Source organism: Brienomyrus brachyistius, chromosome 3 (assembly GCF_023856365.1).
Source record: "Brienomyrus brachyistius isolate T26 chromosome 3, BBRACH_0.4, whole genome shotgun sequence".
In the NCBI taxonomy this organism is placed as follows: Eukaryota; Metazoa; Chordata; class Actinopteri; order Osteoglossiformes; family Mormyridae; genus Brienomyrus; species Brienomyrus brachyistius.
The window spans coordinates 19,541,683-19,557,077 of NC_064535.1; the positions used below are offsets into that span (position 1 = coordinate 19,541,683).

Here is a 15,395-nt window from a genome sequence, read left to right on the forward strand (position 1 = left end):
GGTTCGTACTGCATTACAGTGTGGTGTGCGGGGTGCTCCTCTGCAGACAGGAGAGCCCTCCAGAGGGTTCGTACTGCATTACAGTGTGGTATGCGGGGTGCTCCCCTGCAGACAGGAGAGCCCTCCAGAGGGGTCGTACTGCATTACAGTGTGGTGTGCGGGGTGCTCCTCTGCAGACAGGAGAGCCCTCCAGAGGGGTCGTACTGCATTACAGTGTGGTGTGCGGGGTGCTCCTCTGCAGACAGGAGAGCCCTCCAGAGGGTTCGTACTGCATTACAGTGTGGTGTGCGGGGTGCTCCCCTGCAGACAGGAGAGCCCTCCAGAGGGTTCGTACTGCATTACAGTGTGGTGTGCGGGGTGCTCCTCTGCAGACAGGAGAGCCCTCCAGAGGGTTCGTACTGCATTACAGTGTGGTGTGCGGGGTGCTCCTCTGCAGACAGGAGAGCCTTCCAGAGGGTTCGTACTGCATTACAGTGTGGTGTGCGGGGTGCTCCTCTGCAGACAGGAGAGCCCTCCAGAGGGTTCGTACTGCATTACAGTGTGGTGTGCGGGGTGCTCCTCTGCAGACAGGAGAGCCCTCCAGAGGGTTCGTACTGCATTACAGTGTGGTGTGCGGGGTGCTCCTCTGCAGACAGGAGAGCCCTCCAGAGGGGTCGTACTGCATTACAGTGTGGTGTGCGGGGTGCTCCTCTGCAGACAGGAGAGCCCTCCAGAGGGTTCGTACTGCATTACAGTGTGGTGTGCGGGGTGCTCCTCTGCAGACAGGAGAGCCCTCCAGAGGGTTCGTACTGCATTACAGTGTGGTGTGCGGGGTGCTCCTCTGCAGACAGGAGAGTCTTCCATATAACTGCTATATAACTCCTATAAACCATTGGCTGCTCTCTGCCATCCCTGGAAGCCATTGTCGACTCCCGCTGCCTCTCCAGAGCCCAAAACACACTTTACTGTACAGTTGCATGTGTTAGGTATTATAAATTCCCCAAATTTAAGCCATGATTATTTTTCTTTTAAAAAAAAGGTCCTACAAACGCTTTAATGAGCAGACCTTCCTGCATGATGTATTTCATAGTGATTTGAATCTTGTTAGTGAAATAGTGGATGTAGAAGTTGCTTGGAATTTTTTTAAAACCACTTTTCTGTTTTTAATTAATAAGCATGCACCTATGAGAAGATTCAGAGTTAGTGGTAAGGACAATCCATGGTTCAAGGATACAATTGCATCTGCTATCAGAGAATGTAATACTGCATGGGTTAAAGCTAACAAACAAGCAACAAACAAGGCTAAACACTGGATGGACAACAGAGCATTGAGAAATAGGTGCACTAGCCTGATAAAAAATGCAAAAAGCGCTGATAGATCAAAATCTTAATGACCCTAAAAAATTCTGTAAATTTATTAAGTCGTCTGCTGGAGATATGGCATCTCCCACTCTTCCTGAATTCCTAATAATAAATCAAGGCGAAATTATGGGTAAACAAAACATAGTAGATGATTTAATACACATTTTATTAATGCAGGAATAATTACTCAATCCAGTCTTCCAGTAGATTCTGGGGACAGTGCCGTCATCAATTGTAATTTTTCTGTGAACTTTAACTTTTCTACGATTCCAGTCTCCCAAGTTCCAAATGTGTTATTGAACTTGGATTGCAAAAAGGCTGCTGGTCCCGATGAGATTGAACCTTAATTTTTAAAGATGGTGGCAGGTCTGATTGCTGGTCCTATTGCCTCTGTTTTTAACCATAGTCTCTCTCTGTAATCCCTACGTGTTAATCCCTAGCTCCTGGAAGTCAGCCTTTGCCCTTCCACTATTAAAAGGTGGTCATCCCTCCTTTTTTGATAATTATCACCCCATTTCCAGATTGTCGGTCACAGCCAAATTATTTTAGTCTTTTGCTAATGAACAACAAAAAGCATTTTTATCTTATAATATTTTATGTCATACTCATTCTGGTTTTAGACAGGGTCACAGTACCACAACTGCAGTAACTTCTGTTACAAATGATATAATTACTGCTTTGGATAACAAAAAGCCATGCGCTGCTCTTATTTTATTATTTTTTAAATAGATTTAACAAAAGCATTTGATACTGTTGATCATGCTTGTCTTTTGCAAAGATTGCAGAGTATGGGATTTAGTGACACTGTATTGAATTGATTTTCTGATTATTTGACTGGGAGAACACAGTGTGTAGCTACAGGTAACTGTAACTCTACCTCACGAACAGTAAAGACTGGTGTTCCTCAATGTTCTATTTTAGTTTAGTTTTATTCCCTATTTATATAAACAATATTAGTTTGGGGGTAGCAAAAATACACTTATTTGCTGATGGCTTATATTTCTAAAACGTTTTCCCTTTATTGCTAGAAAAAGACTAGTAGAGAGCACCTTCCTATCGGTATTAGATTATGGTGATGTAACACACATGCATGCACCTTCATCTTATTTGAAGAAACATGGCGTTATATCTCATGCCGCTTTGAGGTTTGTATCTGGTGCAACAGCGCGAACACATCGCTCTAAGCTATATGAGGTGGTGGAGTGGACGTCATTACATCTTAGAAGTAAAATGCATTTCCTGGTTTTTATTGCAAAAGCTTTAATGGGCAAATTACCTTAGTGCATGTGTAGTTTGCTTACATTCCGCACCAATGCATATGGTACCCGTTCATCAGTTAAACTTCTCCTTCAGCCTTCCACCACACGCACAGAACTGGGGAAATCCACCTTTAGTTTACACACCACTTGAGTGGAATACGCTACAAAATATATTGAATTTGGGTTCCTTGCCTTCTCTGAATGTTTGAAAACCCCTTGCGCGTGTTAATGTTGACATGCTCTGGGCTTTTAAAGCCACCGTAATTTTGCCCACAACATTACTCTCTCATTTTAGCCTTCTTCCAGTATGTCGCCACCTATTGGTGTAGCTAATAACTGCATCTCATATTTATGAAGTTTTTTCTCTCTTTTACAGATCATCCCGGTACGAATTCGACACAAATCCGCATAAATAATTAGGACCGAAGTCACAAATGTCACGTGATCCACAACTAGATGAGAAGTGATCCACAAATGTGCAAAACCCATTTCAGGCGTACAAATCACTCCATATTTTTTGCGGGAACACAAATAAAAATATATACTTGTGGATAGTGATGCATTTGTGATTCCCCCATAGATCAGCCTCGGTACAAATAAATAGTAGGGAAGTCACAAATATAACGAGATCCACAAATAGACATGACATGAGCCGCAATTGTGCAAAACCATTTTCATGTGTACAGGTCACTTTTTGGGTATGATTTTATGTACCATGAGCCACAAAAATGTAACTTTCCACAAATACGTGGACCAGGATGGAATCCACATCAATCCTCCTGGGTCTGAGGTTCGACGAACAGATGGACCTTCCTCTCCAGCACCTTACCAGGGAGGCTGAAGAGTGTGATCTGCCCCTGAAGTTAGGACACATCCTCCAGTCCCCTTTCTTAAAAATTGGGAGCACCCCCCCCCCCCAGTCTTCCAGTGCAAAGACGCTGCCCCCAGCATCCGCGCAATGTTGAACAGGCATGTCAGCCAAGACAGCTCAACAACATAAGGAGCTGTCAACAACCTGAAATCTCAAGACTAGATCATTGTAACTCCTAGCTGGTCTGCTTGAGCGCCATTTGTCCTCTGCAACTGATCCAGAATGCAGCTAGCTATTGCTAGCTATTGCTTTTCTACAGTACATAGTTACCATGCACACAGCAATTCAAATTCAAATCCAGGTAATTCTCCAAGTTGAAAAAGTGTAAATAAATGTACTTCCCTACCTTAGTGGGACCGCCGGCACTGGGAAGCTATACTGGGAGCTTACTTTCGGTGTTCGGACTGGTAAAAATGCTGTGCTGGCTAACTGACCCTCAGGTGTCGCACTTTTTGGCTGCGTATAAGACGTATAGCCTTCGAACCCGAGTAACCAAAAAAAAAAAAAAAAATCATCCTCTTCCCACTCAATGAAAATATGCCTTTGATCTTTTGGCTTCGGACATGTTCACGTGCTAAATGTTCACAGTAGACGATTAGTTGCACACTGAACAATGGGCACGCGTACAAATGCAAGTGCACGGACGCTTGCGACGCCATTCGCGATCGACAGAATTACTCGGAGATCGACCGTTTGGGCACCTCTGATCCAAAGTATTTATACTTACAGCGCCACCAGAAAGGATTCACACCCCTTCGCCTTTTCCACATTTTGTTACGTTACCGACCTATTCTGAAATAGATTTGAGTAGTTAACCTTTACAAAATCTACACAAAATGTTCCATATCGGCAACGTGAAAACATGTTGTTTTCGGACATTTTATTAAATCTATAAAAAAAAATGCAAACATTTATACATAATAGGTAGATAAGCATTCACCCCCTTTGCTATGTCACTCGAAATTGAGCTTAGGTGCATCAAATTTCCACTGACCATCCTTCAGAGGCTTCTACCACTTGATTGGAGCCCACCTGTGGTAAACTCAGCCGATTGGAAGGGCACAAACCATGTTCACGCTTGTCTATATAAAACGGTGTCAGACTGGACAGCGCATAGCAGAGCAGAAACCAAGCAATGGAGTCCAGGGAATTGTCTGTAGACCTCAGACTGGATCGTGGCAAAGCACAAATCTGTGGAAGGATACAGAATCCTGTGGCAGCATTAAAGGTCCCGAAAAGCACCGTGGTCTCCACTGTTCAGAAATGGAAGAAGTTTGGAACCACCACCACATGGCTACTCGTCACTTAGGCACATGGCAGCCCGCTTGGAGTTTGCCAAAGAGCACACTGAGGATTCTCAGATTGCAAGAATCTGGTCTGATGAAACCAAAATAGATCTTTTGGGCCCAAAATCAGAGCGTCATGGCAGGAAAAAAGTGCACTGATCACCTGGCTCCCACCATCCCTACTGTGAAACATGGCGGCGGTGGCGGCATCATGCTGTGGGGACAGGGACGGATTATGGGTTGTGTGGGCCCCTGGGCAAAACGTTTGCGAGGGCCCCCCCCCCTCCCACCACCACAATTCAAGGGCCCTTGACAGCCAAACGCCCTCCCCATAGGGTCAGGGGCCCTTGTAGGCAGAGGATCAAAGAATGTAGGCCCTCTAAAATAGACAAACGAAAACACGTTGTTGATGAGCGTTGCAAATTGTTTTGGGCTAGGGGCCCCACGGGACCCCTGCACCCCAAGGGCCCCTGGGCAGCGGCCCCGCTGGCCCGGTCCGTAATCAGTCCCTGTGTGGGGATGTTCTTCTGCAGCAGGAACTGGGTGACTAGTCTGCATAGAGGGTGAGATGACAGCAGCCAGAGAGATTCTGCGAGAGAACATGCTCCAAAGTGCTCTGGATCTCAGACTAGGGCAACGATTCATCTCCCAACACGGCAATGACCCGAAGCACACAGCCAAGATGTCACAGGAGTGGCTTCAGGAGCAGTCTGAATGTCCTTGAACGGCCCAGCCAGAGCCTGGACTTCAATCCAAAAAAAAAAAAAAAAAAAAAAAAAGGCGTCCCGTATTTGTAGAGGTATACCCGAGATGACTTCTGAGATGAGCCAGAAGGTGCGTTAAAATATTAAGCCACGGGTGTGAATATTTATGAAACACTGGATTAACAAGCTTTGGGCAATAAGAAAGTTGCTTTTGTCTCGTCATTATGGGTACCATGTGTAGACCTGAGGAACAGCCACACTCAAATCTGCTTCGGAATGAATCCAACGTAACAAATGTGAAGAGGTGTGAATACTTCCTGGTGGCACTGTACTTCCTGCCTCCTATGGCTGCATATGCTTACAACAATTTCGTTGCATGACTGACCGTCTTTTTTATTATTCCTTTTTCTCCCATCATTGGGCCAAACAGGAGCAGTACTCCTGGTTTGTCGAGTACTCAGTATACAACATTAAAGCTTCCCTATTCTATTCAGTGAAGTATAGAATCAAAGTCTACACTACACACTTGCAGTTAGTCATCTGCTTTAAATTGAGTGGGTGCTGGAAGTGTACACACTCATGGCAGCAGTGTGCTAAACTAGTGCATGTCAATCCCTCAAAATCATTTACCAGTTCATACACTGTTACCACCACCACCTTGAAGAACAATTGATCCTGTGCACCCCCCCCCAGTTTCATGCATTAAAAAAAAAAAAAAAAAAAAAACCCAGGGAAGCCAGATGCTAGTGAAAAATGCTCAGACACCATATACACATTCATGTGCGTTTTATTATGATATTTAAGCCATGGAGGTAACGACTCATGCACCTTCATTAGCTACCCCTGTTAATGAAGAGAAAATCACTTGCAGCCAGAGGTGTAGGCAACAGTTGTTGTCTCATCTGGAAGAGAGCAAAAGCCACATGAAGCAAGCATCTCCACAAAGAGAGATACCGATTACAGCATAGTGCTCACAGTAATGAAATGCTCTTACTGGGCTGGTAGTAGTCATATACCCTGATAGTCGCTTGCTTAAGGTTTCCGATCCACAGCTGCTGTATGAGTTTCAGGCTGTAGGACAGAGGAGTCTTCCTGGGTACCTGTATAGAAGTCGAGATGCCAGATACTGTGGTCAGTTCCCTTTTCCACAAAAGGGTTCGGTAAACTGGTTACACGTCCATCAAGACTTGCATTGTGTTTGCACAAAGTGCTTTACAAAAGTATAATGCCACCCCTAGCTATGTAAAAGGGACAAAGGCATGAAGGACAGGAACTAAGAAAATGCACATTTGAGATCCATGACAGCATGAGGAAACGCCAGATGCAAGTTCAGAGAAATTGAGTGCCGAATTCAGGTAGAGTCAGTGAAAAGTACAAGCAACTGCAATTAATGTGTAAATGGTGGGATGTAATGGGAGGATATAGAACATTAAGGATTGCCTACATTTAACAAGGTATTAGAAAGGAAGATGAAAGCACAATATAGGACAAGTTATATAAAATAGGTAGACAAGTAAGCTCAGACAAAGTTTAGGTACAAATTAGAACAAAAGCCCGATTTAAAAAGGTTCATCTCAGGTCTGCTTTTAAAAAACAAGTCTGATGCCCTGATTCTCTGCTGCACTGCAAACAGGCAGTACTGAGCTGCTGAGCCAAAATGGTTGCATCTCAGGAATACAGTGCTTTCTACAGCTTAGAACCTTCCAGCCACTAAGCAGAGTGAACTCACCTCTCTCAGATACAGAAGAACAGAATCGTCATTACTGTCAACCCGTTCAACCATCTCAGCTGCTCTTAGCTATGGGTGAAAACATTGGGTGGTTTCATTTCTATATAGTATGGGTTTCATGTTCTCATACAGACTACAGTATAAATCTCAGTAGTTCACATGGCCGTTCAAGGGACTAACCTCATTCAAGGACGTCTGATCCGGCACAAACCCAGAAAGAAGTTCTATTTCAATCAACACCATGTTTGTGGTCTCCCGCATCCCAGTATACCTGGAATGCAGGTTTAGTACATCAGTCCCAGGGTCACTTATTCCACACCAAGTAACTTGACAAAGACGCATACTCACTGGACCTGAAGGTTCAGCGTCAATGTTGCTATAGGGCTACATTTGCTCTCCACAGTAGGGGTGATGCTGAAGGCAGACCTGACCGCTGTAACTGGGACATTGTAATGTAGAGTCACCTGTAAGGAAGGAGAGAAACCTTGATCCAAAGCCACCATCCCACATCACGGTCACACTGCTGTAGTATTCTACAGCCTGCTCCTTTGGCATTTAACAATGTAGTCCTGAGCTTGGTTCAATGGTAGCCTTACCTGCACAGACACGCATTGAGTGCCCTGTGCCACAATGCTGTAGGGTCCAGTGACATCCTGCAATGACCTTTCCTGGTATAGCAGCTTGTTGCTTGGATTCACATTGAAGATCAGTTGCTGTGCATTTGGTGACTGCACAGTCACTGTGCTGGCACCTCCTGGATTTTGCACCAGGGTTGAGTAGAGGGACAGCGCTTGTAGAGCTACCACCGTGTCCTGCAAAAGCACCATTTAAGTGGACCGGGCCAGCCACCAATGCAGAAGAGGCTGCTGCTGACAGTATCGACACAATACCTGCGTCGATAAAAAGCCACCATTAACATTCTGCCGCCTTGCCAGCCAGCGGACGATCCTTGTGGCGTAGCCCAAGTCCGCAGCAGTCAGGGGCAAGGCATGGAGCACAGCCAGCAGCACATACGAGGTCATCTCCACCGACAAGGGATCAGAAGTCACAGAGGATGACTGAGACCAGTACAGGGAGGTGCCTAAGACAGACAAGGGGTACTAAGACCAGTGCCTCTCGTGGGCAGAAACGCACTGTGTGATACCTTACCATCAGCCATTGCCAAGCTGTTGAGACGTGCCATCAGCTGAGCCCGTTTATCATACTTTCCAGCCAGGCTAAAGGTATAAGCCATCAGGGCTGCTGTATAGGTGCTTCTCAGGTAGGTAGTGTCAGACGTCAGACAAGCCAAGCCGAGGTTCAAAGCCGGATTCTGTGAAGGGGTGAGATTAGAACCGCAACATTCCTTTAGAGATTAGCCTGCATGTGATTTTGGTCATCTTAATGCCAGTAATGCTGCAGAAGATGTCCTCTTTGGGTGGCATGGAAAAGCAGTACAACACTTACTGATATGTTGCTTTCCAGGAACGCTGCAATAATGTAGGCAGTGAGCGTGACATCATCCACCACGCCACCCTGCATGGCTGTGTGAATGAGCTTCCCTACGGTTTTAAAGCAGCCGTCATTCTTCTGTGTTGTTAGCAACCATGTCACCGAGTCCTCATTGTTCTTGGGGTCAATGTAGATGAATTCTTGTGCCTCAGCAAAAGACCGTACAACAAACGCAGTCAACCTGGGGGCAGGGCAACGAGGAAGAGTCAGTGGGATCTAGAGCCGCCTCACGGATCCAAACGAAACACTTGCTCTGCCTCAAGCAGGTCTGAGCTCACCAGTTACTTCCACTTCCCCCAGGAAAGGTGCTGTAATAGCCACTGCTGTCCTTGTAGTTCAGTTGCCTCTGGTAACCTGAAAGTTTGAGAAAGGGAAGCTAAGCTTCTATAGATGGGGAGAAGACTCACTGGGTGACTCCACATTGGCACTGGGCAGCAGGGTCCTACCGCTTCTCAGGAAGTCTGTCGCTTTATTCAGAATAGCTGGGGTGAGCCCGGCCCAGCACATCACCTGCAAGATGTTTAGACTGCTGACGGGATTCGAGTACCTCGTGACCCGTACAGCAATGGCTGGAGCAGGCATAAGGATCAGCCAGTCTGGACAGCATGTTCAGTTAAGGTCTGGTCGTACCAGGCAAATATTTAGTGACACTACTAGGGGGCTACTTCACAATTCAAGGCTACATGGCAATCCTTACCAAGGACTGACACAGAAGCACGAGCAGATCCTGCCACCACATTTGCAGGAGGGCGCAACGCAACTTCCTGTTTGACAGCTGTTCCTGAGGGGAAAAAAAAAAAAAATATATATATATATATATATATATATATAGCTGCCCTACTTAAGGGTACATGACTTTCTGTGCACCATTCCACAAGCCACCCATGCTGACCTGACAGGTTACTGCACAATTGACACGAGTGGAAACACAAGGCTTCCTTCAGGCTTAGTTGCCTGTGCGCTGGACGACATGAGCCTCAACTTACCATTAGGACACAACAACCAGCTGTAGGTATCAGTTCTCTCTTGTCCCTCTGCCTGTAGGCAATGACAGTGAAAGGTTTTGCTAGTCTGAGACTTGCATGAGGCAGTAGAAACCACAGCCGAGTACCAATACTGGGGGAAGGCTCATTTACAGATCATGAGCATTTGTTTTGAGGACGGTGTTAAATGCTGCGCTTGTTAGAGGGGCCCTTTTTTGCAAGCATTATACATAGCGAAGTCTACAGGGGTAGGAAAAGATTCTAGTGTACATACCACAAAAGGAATGTTGTGTGATGATTTCCGCTATTTCATCCCTGTTGTGATGCTGCTCCATTAGTGGACAATGCGACCTTGATGGCAATTTCATCATGACCTACAAATGTATGGTGCTTGACATCCCCTCCCCTTTTCTTAAAATTACACCATGAGATTCATAAGGGACATCCGATCAGAATGAGTAGATCGCAAACATGAATAGCACATTCAAAATGACTCATGGGTAGGGGTCTGATGATACTCAGCCCACTAGATGAAATTACAATGACAATTTCAAAGGGGAAACCCATTACTGGAAAGCTCCCTTTGGTTTGATTAAAATGACAAAAAAAAAAAGCTAAATAAAAAGCAGATGGTGAAACGTTTAATAAACCACCATCATGTGCAGTAAACAGAAGTATCTAGCACCATAAAATATGACACATGCAAATGAGAGAGAAGCCCAATTGATCATAGAATATAAGCAAACGTTTTTCCTTCACCGGTGAAGTGGATTTAAGTAAAGAGCTACGACAGTGCTGCAAATGGCTTCGCATGGTAGTAAATGCCATTCACAGCAGCTAATGTGCTTTCCTACACTTCACAGGTGGTTCGTGTTGTCAGTCACCCTTTATTTTCTGCTGGGTACCCAAAATGCTGCCACACAAAAAGATGTCCGGGGCATCTGTTAGTCAGACACCGACATGCTTGCGGCAGCCAATTTGCAGTGCCTTTGCTCTTCACTCCGGTGAGAAATCGTCATGTTGCAACATTGCGAGATCTCTACACCCCTACTGATGGGGGTTGAACTAGTGACATGTTCCAAAAGTTCAATTAGATTTGAGGGGAAAAAGGTAGATTTAAAGGGCCAGTTCACACCAAAATCTGCACAGAAGGTACAAGCAGGAGCACCTCAGTAATATCTTCTGTGGTGACTGGTGTGTGGAGGTCAGAACAACAAATTGTTCTCTAAACTGTCTGGATTGTCTTCAATAACTGGGTCATAATTCATGGTAAGACTGCTGTTGGAATTCTCCCCAGATGCATTTCCTGGTGCTTTAAAATCAGATAAGGAATGCCAACCATCATTCCACAGAAGCCTGACATCTCGAACTAGACAACTTCCAAAAGAATATCCTAGGATAGATGCCGGCAAATCCCCACAATTATATGTACACACACACACCACCATTTCCATTTTGGGGTGAACGGCCCCTTTGGAACCAAGTGGCACCGGTTCTATAGGACCACCCTTAGTGTGGACGAGATGTACCAGTCCAAATGGATTTAATCCAAAGTAGTTTGGGATTCCTACCTTGACAAGCAAGGTGCGTACTACGGTATCGACACGGCCCTTGTCCGGCATCACTGCATTCTTGTTCATGCATGTTCCAGCCACAGCCTCTGCACGGACAGACACGTTTACAGCCCCTGAGGAGAGAGTGGCGGAGGTCAGACATGGACAAGAGCTACCAGTATTGTCAGAATTACGTGACTATTTGGCAGAGCCTTACCAAGGGCTGAGCCTTGCATATTCCACCTGAATGTCTTTGTCTCACTGGCACACACACAGGAGGTATACTGACATTGAGCACAAGGTTCCAGACTGTATTCTTGTGATGGAAGCGCAGTCACCCTCACCTGCCAGAGCACAGCCATTTATGAACCAAAAACACAAAAAAAAGCAGCTACGTTTCAGAGGCACAGCTGCTATAGGCATACCACAATGCATTCCGAGAGGTAGTTGAAGACCGTTGCTTTCAGCACAAATGTCTCTCCACGGACGATCGAGTATGGCAGAGTCAAGTCAAGGAAAAAGGGCTGGAAGACTGTAAGCGTTACTGGAGGAGCAAGGCCCAGACCAGTCTCAGACAGGCAGAAGGCACAGGTGTCCCAGGTGGTAATTGTATCAGGGGCCGTTACTGGAACAACAGTGGACCCAGATTTCCTGTAAAGTAAAGCTCCAGTTCATTGCGGCAAGATTCTTGGAGGCAACGGATCATTGAAAAAGGTCAAAAGGCCAAAGAAGCCATGGAAATTTAAATTCCATAAGCTACAGATTGCCGTGTGTGTTGTACATACCCAACTTCCACGAGAGTCCAGATCCAGGTTTCTGGAAAGAAAACACGCACCGTTTCCAGAGGCGTCCCCACACCAGCGCTGGGTACATTTTCAGGTTTTGCCATAGCAAAGACTTCAGAAAGAAAAACGTTTAGATATTATTCAGTTGATACTGCAGACAAGCTAGTTGAATTCAGGGTCAAGACTGCAGCTTACAAATAGGTTCTCTGAAGCCATAGTTGTATCTCCTCCCTTTGAAGGTCAAGCAAGATGGCATCGATACAAATAAATTAGTTGCCAGCTTTAGTCCTGCATTCTGTTGGGCAATGAGAGATTTTACAACCATTGTCATGGGAACCAACACATAGCCACAATCTGAGCAGATATGTACATTCACAGCTGGGTTGTGCAGCCACAACATCGAAACTTGGACCAGGCAGGGTGTGGACAGCTACCTGAAACACGCTTCGGGTGTCTACTTCCTGTGAAGTTATGGTGCGCTTTGGTCTTACTTCCAGGCACACCTCAGGGTCCTCTGCAATGTAATAGTAGTTCTCTTTGGCTGGTAACATGTTGTAGATCTGGTAGAGTAAAGCACAAGGGACATTACTGAGACACACTTGCAGTCGCAAATAAAATTGTAAAGTGTACTAGTATAAAAGGCTCAAGTGGAAATTAAGGCAGCGAATCACAATTCTAAGTAGAGTACTGTTAGGTTAACCTTGTCTGCATCCAGTCTGTTCTTGGGATCCAACAGCAGCACACTCTGATCCACAACGGACAGGCCACACAGGGCACCTGGGTTAGCCAAGACCGTCATTTGGAGATCTTGCCCAGGAACAGTACTGTTGGGAGTGAATGCCAGAGATACCTGGAGCAGGAACAAATAATCACCTTCCTTCAGTTTGAAAACAGGGTGGCAGAAGGGGGGGGGGTAGGCCATCCACCTACCTTTTGTTTAAAGCATTTCTCAGTAGGGAAATCCATGCTTGCAGCAATTGCAGTTCCACTGGGCAGAACTGTATACGCCACAACCCGCACCATGGGGGCCAGCTCAGGAGCCACGGTGAGCATGAAAGACACCTCACCATCAGTATCTGGGGAGAGAAGAAGTGTGGGTGCTGGGGAGGGGGCGCATTCATAAGCCCAGTACACAAGACACACATGGCTGTAACTCACTAGTTCCTCGCCATGTGATGCTTGAAAGCCCAGACCGTACAATGGCTCCTTTGGAAAGGACCTGAAAGAGTCCATGTCACTGGATCAGACTGCTTCCCATATTCATCAGTAAAATACTATGGGTAAAGGCTGAAAGCACTCACCAGATATACTATTTGCAGAAGGCTGCCCCCAGTCTCCCCAACTATTGTATAGTGAATATTTATTGGTACCACCGTTCTGCATTTCAGTGGCTTGTCCTTATTCTGTACTGCTAAAGAGCTCTGAAGTGTGTCTTCAGTCTTTTGAGAAATAGTTTGCATTGCAGCCTGGTAGAAAACTATATGTGGCCAGTACAGGACATCAGCAGATGGAGGATAGTAAGATGCCTGAGAGATACAATATAAAATTAGAGCAATTCCATAATTGTAAAGAGGACCAAGCAGCACTAACATAAAGCTTACTTTTAGCTGAATTGTGTCAGATACCCCGGCCAGGCTGACGGAGAACTTGGCCATGCCATCCTGGTCAGTGGTAACATTCAGAAATGACACACTGGGATCCTGAAAGCCTTTATACAGGTATACAGTCTTGCCAGCTATTGGCACGTTCTTGTAATCCACCAGTTGTACCTGGGAAAAAGAGGACGGGTTGACTGCCTGCACAAATGCACGAGGGTGAGCTCTTCATAATTTTGAAATACTTACTTTGCCATCAATGCGTGATGATCCAGGCACATAGGTGTCAGGGGTGTCAATAAATGTTATTGTTCCAGCAATATAATTGATGCTCATGCTAGCTGCTCCAGGCAGGGAAATGCCTGACAAGACAAGCAACCTTAGGGTGAGACCCTGGCCAGAAGACAAGCTACCACAATATTACTGCTGCCTCCCCACTCGCCCTATATGCAATTGCGATCAACATTAGTCCAAGGGCCAATGTGTAGTCGAAAGTGCTCATGCACACACACCGGTTCCTTGTTCTTCTACATCCGCTGCAAGTGAAAGGGTGTCCTCGTAGCCATCTTTGAAGTTGAGAAAAAATGCCATGTTGAAGGCACCAGAGGCACAACCACCTTTATCCAACTGAAAGAAGAGCAAGTTCAGGCAACAGCAAGACACAAGTGCAAAGTAATAGCTGTTCAAAATGACTCGCCTGCACAGAGAGGTTTTGACACTGGCTAGAGATGTTCTGCACCCATGAATAGGGAGGCCGGCACAGTTGCAGTTTTGCATTCCCGGGCACAGGTTGTCCGTACGTATAACTGAGAAGGAAAGCGCCCTTACTTGAAATACAGAGTAATGTAGAGGACAATCCGAAGTTGACCTTAAGCACAGATACCCATCAACACGATTCTGTTGTGGAGACGCGTCAGTATCACAGCTGATGGAGGACTAGTAGAGTCAAGATGGCCAGCATGTACAGGCAAACTCACGTTCCACACACTGCAACGCTAACTTGAGGCTCTACAGCATTGACCTCTGGGGCTGCTTTCACAGTCACCTCAAACCTTGGCAAGACTAAGATAAAAGCAAGTTCAGTTAAGTGTCAGGGTGCAACTCATGGCAGTAGACTTCAGGACCAGCAGTACCAGGGCAGCAGGATGACTCACCATACTCCATGACCGTGAAGCTCTGCACTGTTCTTTGCTCACCAACGGAGACAATCAAGCTATAAGTGCCCACTGGTGCTTCAGAGCTCAAGGGAAATGAGAGCTGCACAATTTTGTCATAGGAGCTGACATTCAGCCACTGGTCTATCCGGTTACTGTTGACATCCTGAGTGAGCAGGGAACCTTTAGTTACACTAACCTTCCACACACAAGCTGGCATTTCATAAATGAAATTGCAACCTTACCTGCAGCTCCACCATGTCGTACTGTAAGAGAAATGCCCATTAGTTCAGTATGGACTATGGCACACATTAAACCACCACGCACACGATCAGGATTCCATTTTCTGAGGCTATGTACCCCTGACTCAAGCACACAGCCCTTAGCAGAAGGGCCGGTAGAAATGGTCCCCCTTGAGAGATGGATTGTAATTTTGTACCATTTGCCCACAGCTTGAATGAAACCTCACCCAAGTGCACTTCTGACTATCCAAAGAGCCCCCATTTCAGACAACTGAATTACATGCATTAGTCAAGCCTTACCAGTTGAAAGACGGGAACAAGTTTGGTATTCATGGTGACAATTCTGAAATTCACTGAAGACAAAAGGGAAATACATAGGGGTGTTTTAGGGTATCCATTACA

The 15,395-nt window shown here is 45.8% G+C and overlaps 1 protein-coding gene across 11 annotated transcripts in view; it reads right to left on the reverse strand.

Annotated features, from left to right (window-relative positions):
- Window positions 1-6,232: 6,232 nt before the first annotated feature.
- LOC125739396 (alpha-2-macroglobulin-like protein 1) overlaps window positions 6,233-15,395 on the reverse strand; it is a 96,491-nt gene continuing 87,328 nt past the window's right edge. The window contains exons 25-34 of one of the 11 annotated variants that reach the window (XM_049009469.1): window positions 8,960-9,035; window positions 8,637-8,862; window positions 8,340-8,502; window positions 8,081-8,271; window positions 7,787-8,002; window positions 7,539-7,654; window positions 7,371-7,461; window positions 7,191-7,259; window positions 6,456-6,561; window positions 6,233-6,363 (exon numbers count right to left, since the gene is read on the reverse strand). In XM_049009469.1, coding sequence (XP_048865426.1) covers window positions 6,323-6,363; window positions 6,456-6,561; window positions 7,191-7,259; window positions 7,371-7,461; window positions 7,539-7,654; window positions 7,787-8,002; window positions 8,081-8,271; window positions 8,340-8,502; window positions 8,637-8,862; window positions 8,960-9,035 — 1,295 coding nt within the window. In that variant the 3' untranslated portion in view covers window positions 6,233-6,322. The remainder of the gene's footprint in view (window positions 6,364-6,455; window positions 6,562-7,190; window positions 7,260-7,370; window positions 7,462-7,538; window positions 7,655-7,786; window positions 8,003-8,080; window positions 8,272-8,339; window positions 8,503-8,636; window positions 8,863-8,959; window positions 9,036-15,395) is intronic. The other 10 variants (XM_049009475.1, XM_049009467.1, XM_049009466.1 and 7 more) reach the window with 10 other exon arrangements.